At 37.3% G+C, this 15470-nt stretch overlaps 1 protein-coding gene across 1 annotated transcript; it reads right to left on the bottom strand.

Moving 5' to 3' along the window:
• Nucleotides 1-256: 256 nt before the first annotated feature.
• atf6b (activating transcription factor 6 beta) lies at nt 257-15320 on the bottom strand. The gene is made up of 17 exons (XM_007569060.2): nt 15000-15320; nt 11373-11452; nt 9254-9335; nt 7861-7920; nt 7701-7780; nt 7119-7326; nt 5805-5966; nt 5433-5602; nt 4916-5095; nt 4299-4381; nt 3884-4099; nt 2941-3048; nt 2408-2507; nt 2141-2208; nt 1437-1536; nt 1261-1345; nt 257-1161 (listed from the first exon to the last, which is right to left on the bottom strand). Exons 1-17 carry the CDS (start codon nt 15070-15072, stop codon nt 869-871), a joined length of 2148 nt encoding a protein of 715 aa, XP_007569122.1. The 5' UTR covers nt 15073-15320; the 3' UTR covers nt 257-868.
• Between the last annotated feature and the right edge of the window lie 150 nt (nt 15321-15470).

The following is a 15470-nucleotide window of genomic DNA, read 5'->3' on the forward strand; positions in this document are numbered from 1 at the left end:
TGCTGAAACTCAATTTCATTCATATAGTGTATGTTTGCTGGGAAAACAAATCAACAAGACTCCTTTGTAAAAATGTATAACATCTACAAAAATAACAAAAAAACACCTCAGATTTTTTTTAACCAAATAGTGTCCGCCGTCATGCAACAGCTGTCAATGCTGTGTCAAATAATCAGATTTATGAAATACACTGTATTTACAACAAAATGTAAAGGCCTTTAAAGTTTCTTGTCTTTTTTCAGATAAAGGAACACTAGATTTCTGCAGTTTTATTGATCACAATGTATATAAATATGTACATCATGTCTCTATATGCCTAGAATCCCCCAAGACGAAAGTTTTAAACCCTGAAACCGTTAAAAAAAACTCAATCCGTGACACTGAAAACATTTCATGTCCTGAAACCTGAATATAACCTCTAAACATGTAGATTATATCGCAATAACTTATTTTCTTAGTGACTTTAGCATGTCTGCAGGACCAAAGAGTTGACGGGTTTAAATATGCAACGTCCACAAGAACTTCAAAATGTGGCCCCATCAAACTGAACAGAGTCCGATAAAGAGTCAAATTTGATAAAGATTTGACTGTCAAAGGGAAATAACCGAGTACTCTCTAAAGAAAACTGAAACTGATCAGTTTGATTCTCTTTCAATAGATCTGTGTATTGTGACAGTATTTTATTTGGTCCTGTCAGTACCCGTCGCTGATGAAATGCTAGATAAACTCACAGAATTTAACACAGTTTTGTTGGATTTTAAACGTCTCTGAAACCTTTTTTGCTTAGTGAAGAGATTTTAAAAAGATTTCCTTCGATTCTTCATCTGAGTCACCAACCTTCAACCATCAGACTCGTCTCTGTGTCTCCTCAGACGCCTTCTGATTGGCTGATCAAGTATTCGGGTGTTTGAGTTCGGGCGGGCAGAGGCTGCCTTGGAGAGGGGGATGAAGACGATGGATGGTGCTGGTGGCGCCCTCTGAGGGAGGTGTTGTTGCCGTGGTGATGGTGAGCACCGTGCTGGGAGGCGGGCGGAGGAGGGGTGGGGTCGCGAAGAGACGGAGGGACGGCAGAGGACTTTATGGGGACGATGCGAGTGTCCATGACCTCGCAGTCGACCTGCATCATCATCTCGTAGCCCTTAGACGAGTTGTAGAGACTCTCTGCGGAGGACGAGACCAGAAAGGTCAAACCCAGGAACCAGGTCAGTAAACGCATCATTTCCTGTTCTCCAGATGTTTTAGATATCCAGACAGACTCACCGTTAACAGACATGGCTGGCATCACCAGAGACATTTTAGGCCGGCTGGTTTTGTTGTGGCTGATGGCAGGAAGTAACAGGTGGTCCTGCAGGAATCAACACATTTTGGTTGATTAGCATCTGATGTTTAAGATCTAAAATCATAAACTGGAACCGAAATGTTTTTAATAGTCTCACCCTCCTGAATGACACGACATAGAACGTGTCTTCCCTGCGGTCAATGGCATCCAGGAAGTCGCTGTAGGTGACCTCAGGACCAGGAAGTACCCTCAGCTGACTGCAGGGGAACAAGAGCCAGAAGAAGAAGCTTAAAAACTCAAACCAAAATATTAATATTCTGTTTACCGAAATGTAAGAACTATGGCAAAAATGTTCTGTTTAGTTCAAATCAAGCACTACGGATAAGGAAACATCTTTAAAAACATATAAAAAGATGTGATGGCCAAAGCTGCAATTCAGTAATAAGATGGAATCATTCAGTAGTCACTGTGAACATATTTGATGTTTCCAGTCTCAGAAAGGAGAAGCGTTTCTGCTTGTTTGTGTTATTAGAAAAAGCAGAATGAGCTGCTGCTGAGAAAAAAACTGATTTGAACTGAGAAACTGGTTGTAATATTTGTTAAATGAGATAATTCAATGTAGTTAAGCTCCAAAAGTATCAGTATTACATGTCCTTCCAATTCAGGATTTGATTACTTCAAAGTTCAACTTTATAAATTTAGAAGAAAACAACTGAATTTCTTGAATTTTATAAGATAATTTTGGTATTAATTATTTCTTTTCAGGTTTTTTTGCACCTGTAGTCTGTCAAATGAAAAAAAAAAAAAACTGTCTTCTTTACTCATAGTTAGGTCACCTTCTTAATAACAGTCTTGTTGTACCTTTCTATGGAGCGGTGAGCCTGGATCGGCAGATATCTGGAAATGTTTGCCTTCCTCAGTTGAGCTTTCTGTTTCAAAAGAAAGATACAAAAAAGGTTTGTCTTGATTTTTTCAAGTTAAATCCTTTACAACTGAAACTGTGTTTACGTGCTGCTGCCTTCCCTGGCTAAGAAAGTGTTCTAAAGGAGATCTTAATGAGTCTTTTCCTGGTTATCAAAACTATTTTTATAAAGTAGATGATATCTTAAAAATATGGATATTTCTCACCTGGGTGATCTTTGCTTTTTTGGCCGTCTTTGCTTTTCCTCCAGACTTCTTCCTGTCGATTTGATGTCGATGAACCCAACCTCTCAGCTCGTCTGCAAGCCTGGAGTCACAGAGATCTTTCAGTTTAAGTCGCTATGAAAAAAAAGTTTTGTTTTTTTTTCCTCATTTTTAAAAACTAGCTTTAGTGTGTCCATATGGATAATCTCATCAACAAAATGTGCAGCAGCTGCTCAGATTGAGCAAAAACAATCCGAGGAAGTCTAACTGAGATCTATCAAACCAAAGATGAACACATTAATGAGTTGCAGGTTGTGAAACAAACAGGGCTGTTTATGTGACTAATTTTTAACCTTTACTAATGAAATGAGAAAAGAGTAATTAGTGAACAAATACAGCAAAAGGTAATTCAAGTATTACTTGTCCCTGTGCAGTTTGAGGGGCTTAAACATTTGTTTACAAATTTCTCCTGAGGAGGTGGTAAAAAAAAATGAAGCCGTGATAAAACGAGATATTTCGAAAAGGGCAGGACTGACCTGAGAGACTCGGAGCGGTTGAACTGTCGGCAGTCTGAGGAAGTGAAGTAACGTTCGATGTCTGGCAGAACCAGATCCTTCATGTCACTGAACATGTCACTCAGGTTTCTGCCCACCAACCAGAAAATACAGGACAATGGTTAGACACTAGGAAAGCTGCTGGGAGAAATAAAATAAATAATCGTGTTTTTACTAAATGTAAGTCTGTGCTTTAAATTAAGATTCTTTAAATAAAGTTGGTAAAACTCCTGCAGAGAAACTCTATGTTCCACATGTAAGAAGTGAGGGATATGTTGTAGAAGCAGCTTTGTTGGGTGTCTAAATAAAATGCAGGTTTCCCATTCTGGATAGCAATGAGTTACAACAGGGTGCAACAAACAACACAATGAGAACTGGGACACCAATATGAGAAAATGACCAAACAGCATCATTTATCCGCTGCACAACAGAAAAAAAAAAAACAAGATAACTTAAGTAACCAAATCTAGCATTTGAGTTTTTAATGGTTGTTTAAAAAAAATAATAAATTGACCACTTGAAGAATTTATTCTGCAATGACTTTTGATCCTATCTTAAGTAAAAAATGTTCACAATACTTCAACTAAAAGTATTTATTGCAAAGTCCTTTGAAATATTAGCAATACAACAATATTTACACAATCATACATTGAGTAGCCCTTAAATAAGGGTCAATGTATTGCTAAAAAAAAAAAAAAAAAAAAAACTACATTCTACATCAGTCTGTGTTTGTTAGCATAAAGTGATATTGGGTTGTGAAAACAGTCGCCTTCAGTGTAATAGCTCGTTTTTTTTTAAAACTTAGTGTGATTTCATTCATATAAAATTAATCAAAATTTCACAGTGGAAGTTGTAGCCTCGGTTTATTCCCAGTCTTTTCACTGCATGTCAAGATAATGTGCTTACAGCGACTGATTTGCCTCACCGGAACTGATAAGACTCTGGAGCGTATCTCTCCGCCTCTCCTCCCTTCCACCGCTCGTCGCCACCGGACTCCGGTTTCTCCGGTTTGTCCTCAACTTTCTGGAGAGGTTGAGGATCAGCCTGACGCTCCTGCTGCTGTTCCATCTCCAGCAGCCGGCGACCCGTATATGACACCAGATCTTCCTGCAGACCGGCCGACAGCTTCCTGTCTGTGATGCTGCAGAGATAAACACCAAACTCATTTCAATCTCAAATATGACCGTTGTGTGTTTTCCATATATTCCATACAGGACAATATAGTTTGTGCTTTTATTTTGTAAAAACAACAATTGGACACTGAATGACACAATAACAAGCTGAGATGTTAAACTAAATCATATCATCCTAATATTTTGAAGAAAGCCATGAGCGGATACCTGACGGGGCCAAAGCTGAAGGTGATGAACAGCAGAACCGCCATGACACACACTGCTCTCTTGTTGCTTGCAGAGTCGCTGCTCTGAAACACAAAGAACATAAAAATGGAAATTTTGCTTCACATATGCTGAATCTCAAAAATGTGTAAAATTAGCTTTCTATTTTGCAAACGTGTCCATTTTGCTATATACCGAAAGGAAACGCTTGCATGATTTATAGTTTTGTTGTGTTGTTTTAATCAACTGGATTAGCAGGTTTCTCTGTTTCTTGTGCGTTTTCCTGTCAGTCTTCAGGTCTTGTTATTCAAGTTTCCCTGTTTACCACATGCTTCTTCCTCTTCTTCAGGTGTGCAGGTGCAAAACCAACAGAGTAGAAGAAAAAGCTGCTCTCCATATGTAGTTTTAAAGACATAAAGATGCTTGCTCTTTGTTTATTTGGCCGTTTTTAAAAACAGCTTAAATTCAGCTCTGAATCTCTTTTACACTGGACCTAAAAACAAACTTCTTTTAACTCTGCTTTTAACTGAATGGAGCAAATTTTATTACATATTTTTGTTTCCTATTATTGCAACTTGTTCTTTCTTCAAACCTGTCCATCCTGTCTCACCGCCACTCACCTCCTTCACAGCCAGTCTCTCCCTCAGCGCCTGGTTCTCCCTGCGGAGTCGTTCGTTCTCCTGCTGAGCTTCCCTCAGCTGAGCCTCCAGGTTCTGCAGGTACTCCTTCTTTTTCTTTCTCGACTGGCAGGCAGACTCTCGGTTCTTTATCATCCTCTGTTGCCGCTTTAGCACCTTCATCTGTGCAAGGAAAATTTGGAAGAGGGAAGGAAGTAGGCAGAAATGATTCAGAATTCAAAATGGAAAAGAAATCAGCTAGACGAGTTAAAATCAGCAGCAGAGATCGAGGTCGGTAAACCTTTATCATGTGGATTTATAACTGAAAAACTGAAAAGTTTTTTTTTCTCTGAGTGCCAAGCAAAAATGAAAAGATGTTTATAAACCTCTGAGTAATGAACTGTGGGTATTGATATTAGTTTCAGCACATTTACTGACAGAAAAAGAGCAAAACATTGTAGCCAGCCTTCAACCTGGCAGGGTTTTGTTTCAGCGTGAGTCACTGCATCCACCTACTCACATCAATATCGTTGGAGTTGTTGCTGGGTAACGGCGTGGTCGCCGGGACGATGGGCTTGCTGGTTGAGGAGGCAGCTGGGCTGGAGCAGTGCGGAGGGATGCTGGGGGACACGGGCTCCATTTTGACAATAGCCGGAGCCGAACTGAGACAGACGGACGGAGAGAGGACGACTGGAGGGAGAAAGGCGCGACGTTAGCGATCAGACACAAAGCTAATTACTTTACCTGGAATTTAAAATCAGAGGACAAAAACTTTGGAATTTATCTGGTAGTTGCATTTGATTTCACATGAAAAATACTTGAAGATCTTCATTCTTTAACAAAATAAATAAGAAAATGTATAAATACGGCTAAAGGGACAATACTGTCCTACCAGGTCTGTTCTGATCCATGGAGGGCAGCCCCTGCAGTATGAGGGTCTTTGCTGGTGCAGGGTTTTGGGGGACAGGGAGTGTAGCAGCAACACACACCGGTCGGGGCTGGATGGGAGGTTTGGTGCTCAGAATGGTGCTGGCTTTTAATGTGCTTGGCAGGACTGGTAAAAAACACAAACATTTAGGTTATTTCACATCACAAAAAGATATATTCTGTAGCAGTTTCTCTGTGTTGTGCACCACTGTTCTGAAATGCTTTCCTCCTCGAACACACTAGATGAAATGACTAACTACTTTCTCCAGCATGTTATTGAGTTCAGAAGAAGCTTTTTAAATCAGTTCTCCCTCAACATCAAGTGTGAAGAAACAAGAAAAGGTGGAGAACAGTTGGTGCTACAACTGGAAATGAAAACAAGCAGTTCAAAACAAACTTTTTACAACTTCATGTTGTATAATGTTAGCAAATCTCATATTTTAACAAACAGGGCCTTTGATAACATCATAAATCAGAACATATGATTGTACTGGTCACAGAGTGACTTCTCAGCCACTCTGTTTATTTGGGGTGAGAGACCACAACTAAAATCCACAAAACTTTAGTTTAGATGCACATAAAATGATCACAATTGCCCATTTCAATAATTAGACACCAAATATACGTTAACTTGGTAACTTTCCTCTGATTCTCAACACCAATCTTGATCTCGTTTTCAACGTTTTCTTTTCAAAATAATTCCTATGATCCTTGTCCCAACGAGGAAATGTCTGTTTTTACTGGGTATAAAATTCCTAAAACGTAGCAAAGCTCATAAATATACATACACTTTATAAAACAAGACAACTGGGCAGATGGAACTATGCAATAACTTAGAGATCCTTCATGCTTTCATTAAAGCTAATTTGGAGTTACCCAAATGCCGAAGGCCTTTCAGTATGAAGACTAGAAACGTTCCATTTATCCAAAACTCTGTATTCGGTTACAACCCACCACAGACCCTTCTTCTTCTTTCCCACACCTATACAGTACTCCCACCATTGTGTGGGGGCTGCCCCAGGGTCTGTGTGCAGAATACCTCCGCAGATGAGTGGAAGGTAAACCGAGCTCTCTATTCAGGCTCTAGCGCTGACAGCTCGCAGATATGTGCAGAGAAAAGAAAAAAAAAAACTGCCAACACTAAGCACGAGTGGAATATCCTGTTTTCAGATTTGCATGAACAAAAGGTGTGGAGTCCTAATGTAATGCTTGTCTCGTGCTTCTTATTGTGTCAATATAGAAGAATACTGGAGTAAACGCTTCAGAAGAAGCCACATACCTGCAGTTTGTGTCTGTATTCCATTGATGACTGCTTGGACAGATGTTAATGGTGTCTGCAGCTGAGTCTGTGTCATTATTGGAATCTGGGACTGGGGTGGGGGTACTGCTGTCGTTGCCACGGTTACCTCCATCGTCCCCAGCGGAGGAGACAGTACGTCTCCATACATGTACGGAGGAGTCGGAGGGTTTTCGGCTTTAATTGTAACCTGGAAAGGAGATGGGACAATAAGTTTGTGTTCTTCCCTCACAGTCAGGTCATTACTGTAAATAAAAAAAATTCTTAATCATTCACCAGGTTAAGTAAAGGTTAAATAAATAAAAATAAATAAAGATTACCTCTTTACACTATTACTTTGAAATATATCTTCAGTTATTTATTAGTTTCCTTTAATATTTTTTTTTTTTATTCCTTTATTTAACCAGGTAAACCCCATTGAGATCCAGATCTCATTTTCAAGGGGGACCTGGGCAGAAGTCTGCAGCAAATATTAAAAGATAAGCATCCAAATCATGACACAAACAGTTCCGTTGGTCTATTTGTGTGATAAAACAGCCTCCTCAATCATCTGAAAAATCCCACCTGTGGGTCAGGAGACGAGGTCGAACAATCTGACTCCAGTGAGGAAGCAGGAGAGGGAGGCTCAGCCTTGACCTGGAACACTGAACAGAAACAACATAGCCAGTGGAAACACTGTGAAAACACAATGTGCAAAGATTAGATTAGGACAAACTCAGCTTACACATTTCCACAGGGAGCGGCTCCGTCAATGTCATCTCATTTTTTATCACCGAAGTGTTTCCTAAACAGAATCGAAACAAGCACACAAACAGAGACGGATGTTGTGATATTAAACAACATTATGACTGGATAAATAAAGCCCTTTAAATGCAATTAGATGCATGCACCAAACTTAATGTTAAATGAAGAGCAAAAACCTTTCAAAATGTTGCTAAATGAAAATGTTGCCCTTAAAGGAAAGCAAAACAGATTTTATAGCAAATATCAATGGATTTCTTCAGTTCTGCCAAAAATAATAACATTTAATAAACATGTCAACATAATTAAAACCTGAAGCAGATTCTCTTTCTTAATGCTATGCCTGAATCAAAAATAATTGGTTTTGTCAAAAAGGTAAAAAGGTAAACTGTACATACACCTCTCAGGAACAATGAGCTGCATAAAGCTGGTTCATGGAACGAAAGACAATGATTTCTGCAAAATCAATGATCTCAACTGAGCTTCCTGAGTCAATCTTTTTTCCATTTTGTATGATCTGATTTGATAACTTTTAATACAGTGATAATGTCCACCTTATATTTAATTCTTTGTTGGCTTTAAATTAAATGAAATTATTTCATTTGAGAATAAAATAGCACCATGTTAGGAAAACATTACAGATAGTGGGCAAGACATCTGTTGCCACCACTACAAAAAATAAATAAATCTACTGCAGGTGTGAGCATCAATTATAATGAAAAAGACAATCCAACAGGCCAAATATTATTATAGATTTTATATACTTTAATTTAATTAAATATCATCATTAACCAAACATTTTATTCAAGCAGTCTTCTTGGATTATAGTTGTAAGTTTAGAAGTATCTATACTTGATGTATAGCAGGTGAGTAGTTAAATTCCTGAGAAGATTTTTTGTCTGTATTCATAAGTTTCTCAGACAAAGGAAAGCAAAACAGCACTAGATTCAGTAAATTGAGCTTTGCTGGCTCTCTGCAAGAAAACATGAAAGTGAGAAAGTTACATCTTGTATGGATAAATAATGAATAAAAATGCCACGGATCCTTTAATTTGAATTCATTTGGGATTTCAAAGAACCATGCAACCACATAAACAACACAAGTAAGCTTAAACTGTTCAGCTAGTATGTTTTCAATTAAAAAGAAGTGGTTTTGAGTATTAGAGTTGTTACGTTTTTATTTTCACACTGAAGCCTACAGGATGAGGAGACCTGCAGATGTAGACAGAGTCACTGCTTCTAAAAGCTGAAAGTTTCCACAGGCTGAGAACGAAGCGTCTCGTGTTGCAGAGACGACTGATCCGTGAAACCAAAATGCTAAGCGATGTGATCCAAGGGCCCTGAGGTGAGAGCCACAGGCGACCGGACGGTGTGTACCTGTGAGAAGGTTGTCGTCAAGGTATCGCCATGGCGACGTGCGGTTATCAGGATCGAGGGTGAGCACCAGGTCATTGTCAAACTGTGAGGAGAGGTTTGAGAAAGAGAGAGTGAAGTGGAAAAAGTCAGGAAACGTGTCCAAACAACTGCAGGGTTAGTGTGTCTGAGTGTGTGTAACTGAGTGTGTGTGTGTGTTTGTGTTACTCAGTCAGGCGACACACACCATCTGCCTGCACTGTGCCCTGACCATTCATTTGTGTGAGCTGCTGCTTCGACAACCTGATTATAATTGTATATAAACCCAAGAGTTTGTTACCAATGACTTCTGTATTCTGTATAGTTTGCTGCAGCTGCTGGTTACAAGCATTTAAAAAGAAAATCTCTGCCTAAATAACTAAGTCTGTGGATAAATAAACTTAAAATTTAGGAATTGACATTTACATTATAATCGGGTTTAAAGAACTCAATGACATGATGCTGTAACCCTTACAATGCAGACCGAGTCAGCAAACTGCAAAGAGATTCCATCAAAACCATCACTAAACCAGTTCCTCAGAAAACTGCAAACTGTCAGCACTTTGTTTGACTTTTCAGCCACTCTGTTAATAAAAAAAACAAAGCACAAGATGTTAACTGTACAGGTTTAACCAGGATGTAGCTCGGCACTGACCAGGAACAAGAATCCATGCCAAATCCAACACCTTCAAGCATTTGAACACATCCTGAGCAAACTAGTGAAAAATGTCAAATGTACAAGTAATTTCCCACTGTAGTTTGTTAAAATATTCAACCTTAGAAACTTCACTACTGTGCAATAAAATGTTAAAGCAGATTCATAAAGCTATCTTTCAAAGATAATGCAAGATTAACATCTAAATGATATTGTTCCTTCCTTTGTTACATTTAGCCTCTACTCCTTCTGAAATAAAAATACTTTGATAGTTGGCAAATTTACATAGCTGAAAATAAGGAACATGCCAATACAACAGAAAAATTCTAGTGTGTCAGCAATTTAACAATGTTTCTACATAAACTTCACTTTTCATATAAAATTCCAGTCAAATTTGTCTGCTAGACAAACACAAACATTTATTTTTAACTAACTACTTACAATTAAAATGTTTTTACAACAATAAGCATTATACTATAATTGATATTCCCTTTTTATATTTTCAGAAAGGAAAAACCTGAGCATCACAGGTTAATATGTGCCTATGGTTTTTATACAGTATATCTGCTTTTGTATGTTAACCAATACACTGTAACTGATCTAATACAATACAGATACAAGAACACCAAAGACAGACCTGATATGATTTGATTTGATATAAAACAATCAAGTAGAACAATTAAAATTTTTGCAACTTTTTGTGAATAACTAAACTTTCATGAACTAAACCGTAACTAAACAGTCAGCAGAAAATGCATTTCTATACTGTCAGACAAAAAATAAAATAAAATTACAAAAGGTTAACTCAAAATATAGCCTTCACTAGAGTAAAAGCTAATGTCCTTGTTAGAATAATTAGAACAAAAAAATATTAAGAACAGCTAAACAATAAGAGGACACGTTCTGGTAAATCTGTTTTTTTGCACTTGTTATCTATCCAATAAGTTCTTTTTTCAGGAAGTAGAGTTAATCCATTTGATTGGGTGAAATAAAACTGAGCTGACGAAGTCTGATTAAATTATCCCGTAAAAACTGATGCACCTGGACGTCATTTAAAAACATTAATCTGTAACCATGGTTCTGTTCTCTTCACTTGATTCCTTTGTGACACAAATTGTGCAGAGAAACTTGCTTTTTTCACTGGTCTAACAATCTGAACTGTCAAACTTACTGTCATTTTTAATATCTCTACATTATATGGAGCAGGAAACATTCATATCTCTGCCCCTAAATTATAATTCAGATTATTTATTCTCATTAATCCTAAGAGAATTATTCGTACTAATATTCTTTGTATCAGTTTTAACGAGAGTGTTAGTCAATTCATCCAAGTTTAGAGAGTACAGAGTGAATTATCATTTAGAAGGGCTCAAATTGAGCAATGAATGCTGAGTGTCAGCTGCAGTGAAACAAAAGCTGCAATGCATAGACATATTTTCATGACCGTACCGATGGTTCGTATTTCAAGCCTTGACTGAAGTCCCCGTCCTCTCCTTCCTCCATGCTCTCGCACTTGAACAGGCAGGCATCTGCAGAGGAGACAAAATGTTCAAAACATCAGCAAAGAGCAGGGAACAAAACTCAGGGGCAGATGATGAAGCGAAAAACAAGCTGGTCCAAAACCAGAGGAGAGTCAAATCAGCCATTTTATTTGCATCTCTGAACATGTAAAAACAGTACTTGGGAACACTACCGAAACATCACCAAAAATCATTCAATCCAACAAGAAGGCAACGCTTTGAAAGAAACAAAATTGAGACACAAACAGATTCAGTCATGCATCAGTTTGACTGAAACTGCATGCAAATGTTCTTTCACAAGTTAAACCTCAAAACACAATTAGAGGACAGCAAATAACAAAAATTTTATTGTTAGCCTCAAAGATTTTGATCTAGATGTTCAGTCTTCTCACATAAATGAGTTGAAAGAACCAGGAGCATCTTTGTGACTTTCTGCCTGGCAAAACCTGAAACATGTATAAATAGGTCTGCAACAGCCAGTTGAAACATAATGTTAATTCACAGTTTAGAACTGCATGAAACAATTTAGAGACAGAATCCAGTTCAGTGAGTCATTTTAGTTTTTACCATTTCATCTGTTTTCAATAGTACCGAATTAACGTTTTTGCTAACAATTACTAGCTAACAGTGACAATAAACATGTGATATTCTCAATGTTTTTTACTTCATATATTGTTTTAATTTTCTAACAGAATGTTTTTTTCTATTATTTTGTTGCAGATATTTTAATTCTATATGGATGAAAGATTTTTTTTTTTTTCCTTCGCTCAGAATCTGAATTAACAAATGAGTTGTTTCTACAAACTGTGATGGCTGAATGGATGTACAACGTTGCCTCTCACATGTTAAAAAGCCTTCACTAAAGGAATTTGAGAAGAATCAGATAAACGCTTATGAACTAGATTCCTCCAGCAAGAAGGAGGAGAAATCTGTGAGGTGACACAAATATTTTAGAAAGTTACAATGTTCACTGACAGCAGCCAAACTAAATCTCAGGCAGAAGTTTAACAATGTAAATGTGTTTTTTAATATCTTTATCAAACTCGGTGGCAAAATAAGCTACAATCTACAGAGATATTACACATAAATGTGTCAACTACGAATCTTTATGAGATCACATCAGGAGATATGAAGACATGTTTCTATTTAGTCTGGCACACAAGCGCTGTTGTTTGTAAAAAAGCTAATTTTATGCCTCATTTACAGGAAACAAGCAAAGTGGTAGAAAATGGTACTTCTCCCATCATGCTTTGCGTTCTCTGATGAGCCACACACTGGACTTTGAAACTGAAATAAAATGGGGACACTTCAGCTTTTACTGTGAGATCAGATTCTGTTAAGGAGAACAAAAAATCAAAAGAAACATTTTTTAAATCAGTTTTAAAATTCCATAGGCAAATGATTATACTTACTCAAGTGAATTTACATTAACAAGTCAAGTAATTGGTAAAAGAAAAGTATCTGTAAGGTTTTAAGTCTTTTCCTGCTTATTACATGAAAGAAGTCACCTTTTTGAGCTACTGAAAAAAGAATAAAGAAATGCAACATAATCTATATGATCTCGCTAAAAAGCAGAAAAAGATTGTTCCTGAACTTTAACTTTTCAGTGTTGCAAGAATTTGAGATTGCAGGAAATCGTAAATGTGTCTTCTGAAGCAGTTCAACTCAACCTACTTTCTGCCAGCCGTAAGTAATGATTCACCTACCCTTAACCTAAATCTAATCACGTTTACTACTTGACTGGAAGGGGCGAGAAATAGCTTTGTCCTTCGGTCCACAGTGAGCCATAAAACTGCTCAGTTTGACTGTCAAATTTACCTAAAAGATCTGAGGCGGAGTGGGCAGACAGAGTTAAACAGAGAAAACATATCAAGTCTAAACTTTAAGCTGCAATCGCAAATAACACCTCAACAAAAAGTCTCAAACACATCTACTGACTGTTCATTAGAAACTGTCAAAACCACCAACTAAAAATAAACATGACTGATATCAATCAGCACATTGGTTGAGATGTGGTGGAGTCGACTGCTACAGTCAGTCTGCTACAGGTGGGAAAAGCAAAGTATTTCACCACAGGAGGGTTAAATGTAGGCCCTTATGAGATTCTCAGTAAAAAGAAATAATAATAATAAAAAGATCTTAAGTAAAAATACCTCAGTATCGCAGTATTTACACTATATTTATGCATAGCATTAACGCATTTCTTTTTATTTAATGCTAAAACAGAAATAAATAAAACATTATAAACATAATCTAAAATGAGTGTTGAAATGCCTGTTTTAAATTTAACTATTTTGACTTTTTTGTCATTCTGCTGTTTATAAAACAATATAAAGTGCTACAAGATGACGTCAGCTGGTTAATTAGTCAAACTATCCGTTTCGTCTAAATTTGTCTTTCTTGTAAGCTATGGAAAACAGTAGTAGCCTTTATTCAGCCAGCTGACCAGCAGTCTGCAACAATAGGTGAGGGAAGGGGCAGAAGGATTGATCTACATCAAACTAAAGAAAATTTTGGTAGCTACAACTCTCTTCAGCATTTTATTACAACCACTTTAAATTGTAAAAATAAGTCAAAGAAACAATTTAGTGGTTTTTAAAACATCATTTTCTAATAGTATAACCAGCCCATAATAATGATATTGAACTGAAGTCTAACACATATCAATAAGGACTAACAAATATTTTCTTTAAATTGCTGATTAGATTTTAGTTTTGGCACAAGATCTAAATTTCACACATCTTTTAAGCTCACACCTGAACTTGAAACGAATGATTGAGATGTTAAATATTACTGACTGTCCTGAACACATATTGATGATGAGACAAAACTGGATTCAAATTTGGGCTAACCTGCTAAAAAAATATTAGCATCACAACAATACATTGTATGTTCTTCTTCCAGCAGCAGTAAAACCATGGCTTAGTTAAAAAAAATAAAAATAAAAAATAATCCCATGCTAAGCAATTTATTTCCAAATTGTTTTACCAAAACCACTACAGGAGTATATTTCACATGTTACAGCTGCAAACTTGATTAGAAATGTGTTATTCTGACTATTAGCAACTAAACGTCTGCAATCTTCAGTGATGTTTTGATAAGTATTGTATCATTAAAACACAGTGATAGATTGTAGGAAATAGCGGGAACTCTTCTTGAACTAAGAATAGGTTTAGATGAAAATCATGTCAACAAGAGTCAATAAAGCGGCAATTTTAAAGAGAAAAAGTTAGAGGAGGTTATGTAAAACGTGCGATCACGTTCCCAGCCAGTGTGAGGATGATAAACAGCTACGTCCGGGTTAGATGATTGAGGAAGCAAGTTCAGAGTAACGCTAAAACCGCGTGCAACACGTATCACAATGAAAACCAACTGAAATATAAATTACAGTTGTAAGACTCGGGAATAAACATTAAAAACGTGTAAAACTGAAATGAAAATCTTGTAACGCCCTGTTGGCCTCGCCTCGGTGCAGCAGTTAGCGCACCCAGTTAGCTTGTAATGACAATTTTAGCCATTTATCTTTATTTATAGAGGGATTTAAAAGTGTCCTTACCCCAATCTTCGCTCGTCAGTAGGTTATCAGCGAAGAATCGGCTGTCCAGATCAGACAGTAAATCCGCAGTCATCGCCACAAAGGCGGTGTGTGTTTGGACAGCAGGAGTCTGCAGACGTGATAACAGCAGCTAAACAAACATAGACTAGATAAAACTCTTAGCTTTATCCTCAAGCTAACGCGCTAATACTAGATTTGGCTACCATTTGCGACATGAAGTAATAGAATTTTTTTTAATCGAGTAGAAAACTGGATTTTTTTCATGCCCTCCAGTCAAGTTATCGATCCTTCGTTTCGTTTTGCATATGACAGACTAGGAAACGCATTTTCCAGAAGGTTACCGCCTACTTTTGTTGGTTTACCCAATGAGAGTAAAGAAGGCTCTGATCGACGTAGATAAGAACCAATGAAATTGCCGAAAGACTTTGATTGGGCAGTTAGTGAACCTATTGTTAAACAGGAGCCTGTGGG

This window comes from Poecilia formosa, unplaced genomic scaffold (assembly GCF_000485575.1).
Source record: "Poecilia formosa unplaced genomic scaffold, Poecilia_formosa-5.1.2 Scaffold235, whole genome shotgun sequence".
Classification (NCBI taxonomy): domain Eukaryota; kingdom Metazoa; phylum Chordata; class Actinopteri; order Cyprinodontiformes; family Poeciliidae; genus Poecilia; species Poecilia formosa.

What these genes read in the sequence shown, in the direction of transcription:
- atf6b (XM_007569060.2), bottom strand. Translation starts at nt 15,072, where the DNA reads ATGACTGCGGATTTACTGTCTGATCTGGACAGCCGATTCTTCGCTGAT. An exon ending in CCTCGTCTCCTGACCCACAG is followed by an intron (nt 7,327 to 7,700) that starts GTGGGATTTTTC and finishes TCTCCTTTCCAG; the next exon opens with GTTACAATTAAAGCCGAAAA. An exon ending in GCCAGCCATGTCTGTTAACG is followed by an intron (nt 1,162 to 1,260) that starts GTGAGTCTGTCT and finishes CGTCCTCCGCAG; the next exon opens with AGAGTCTCTACAACTCGTCT.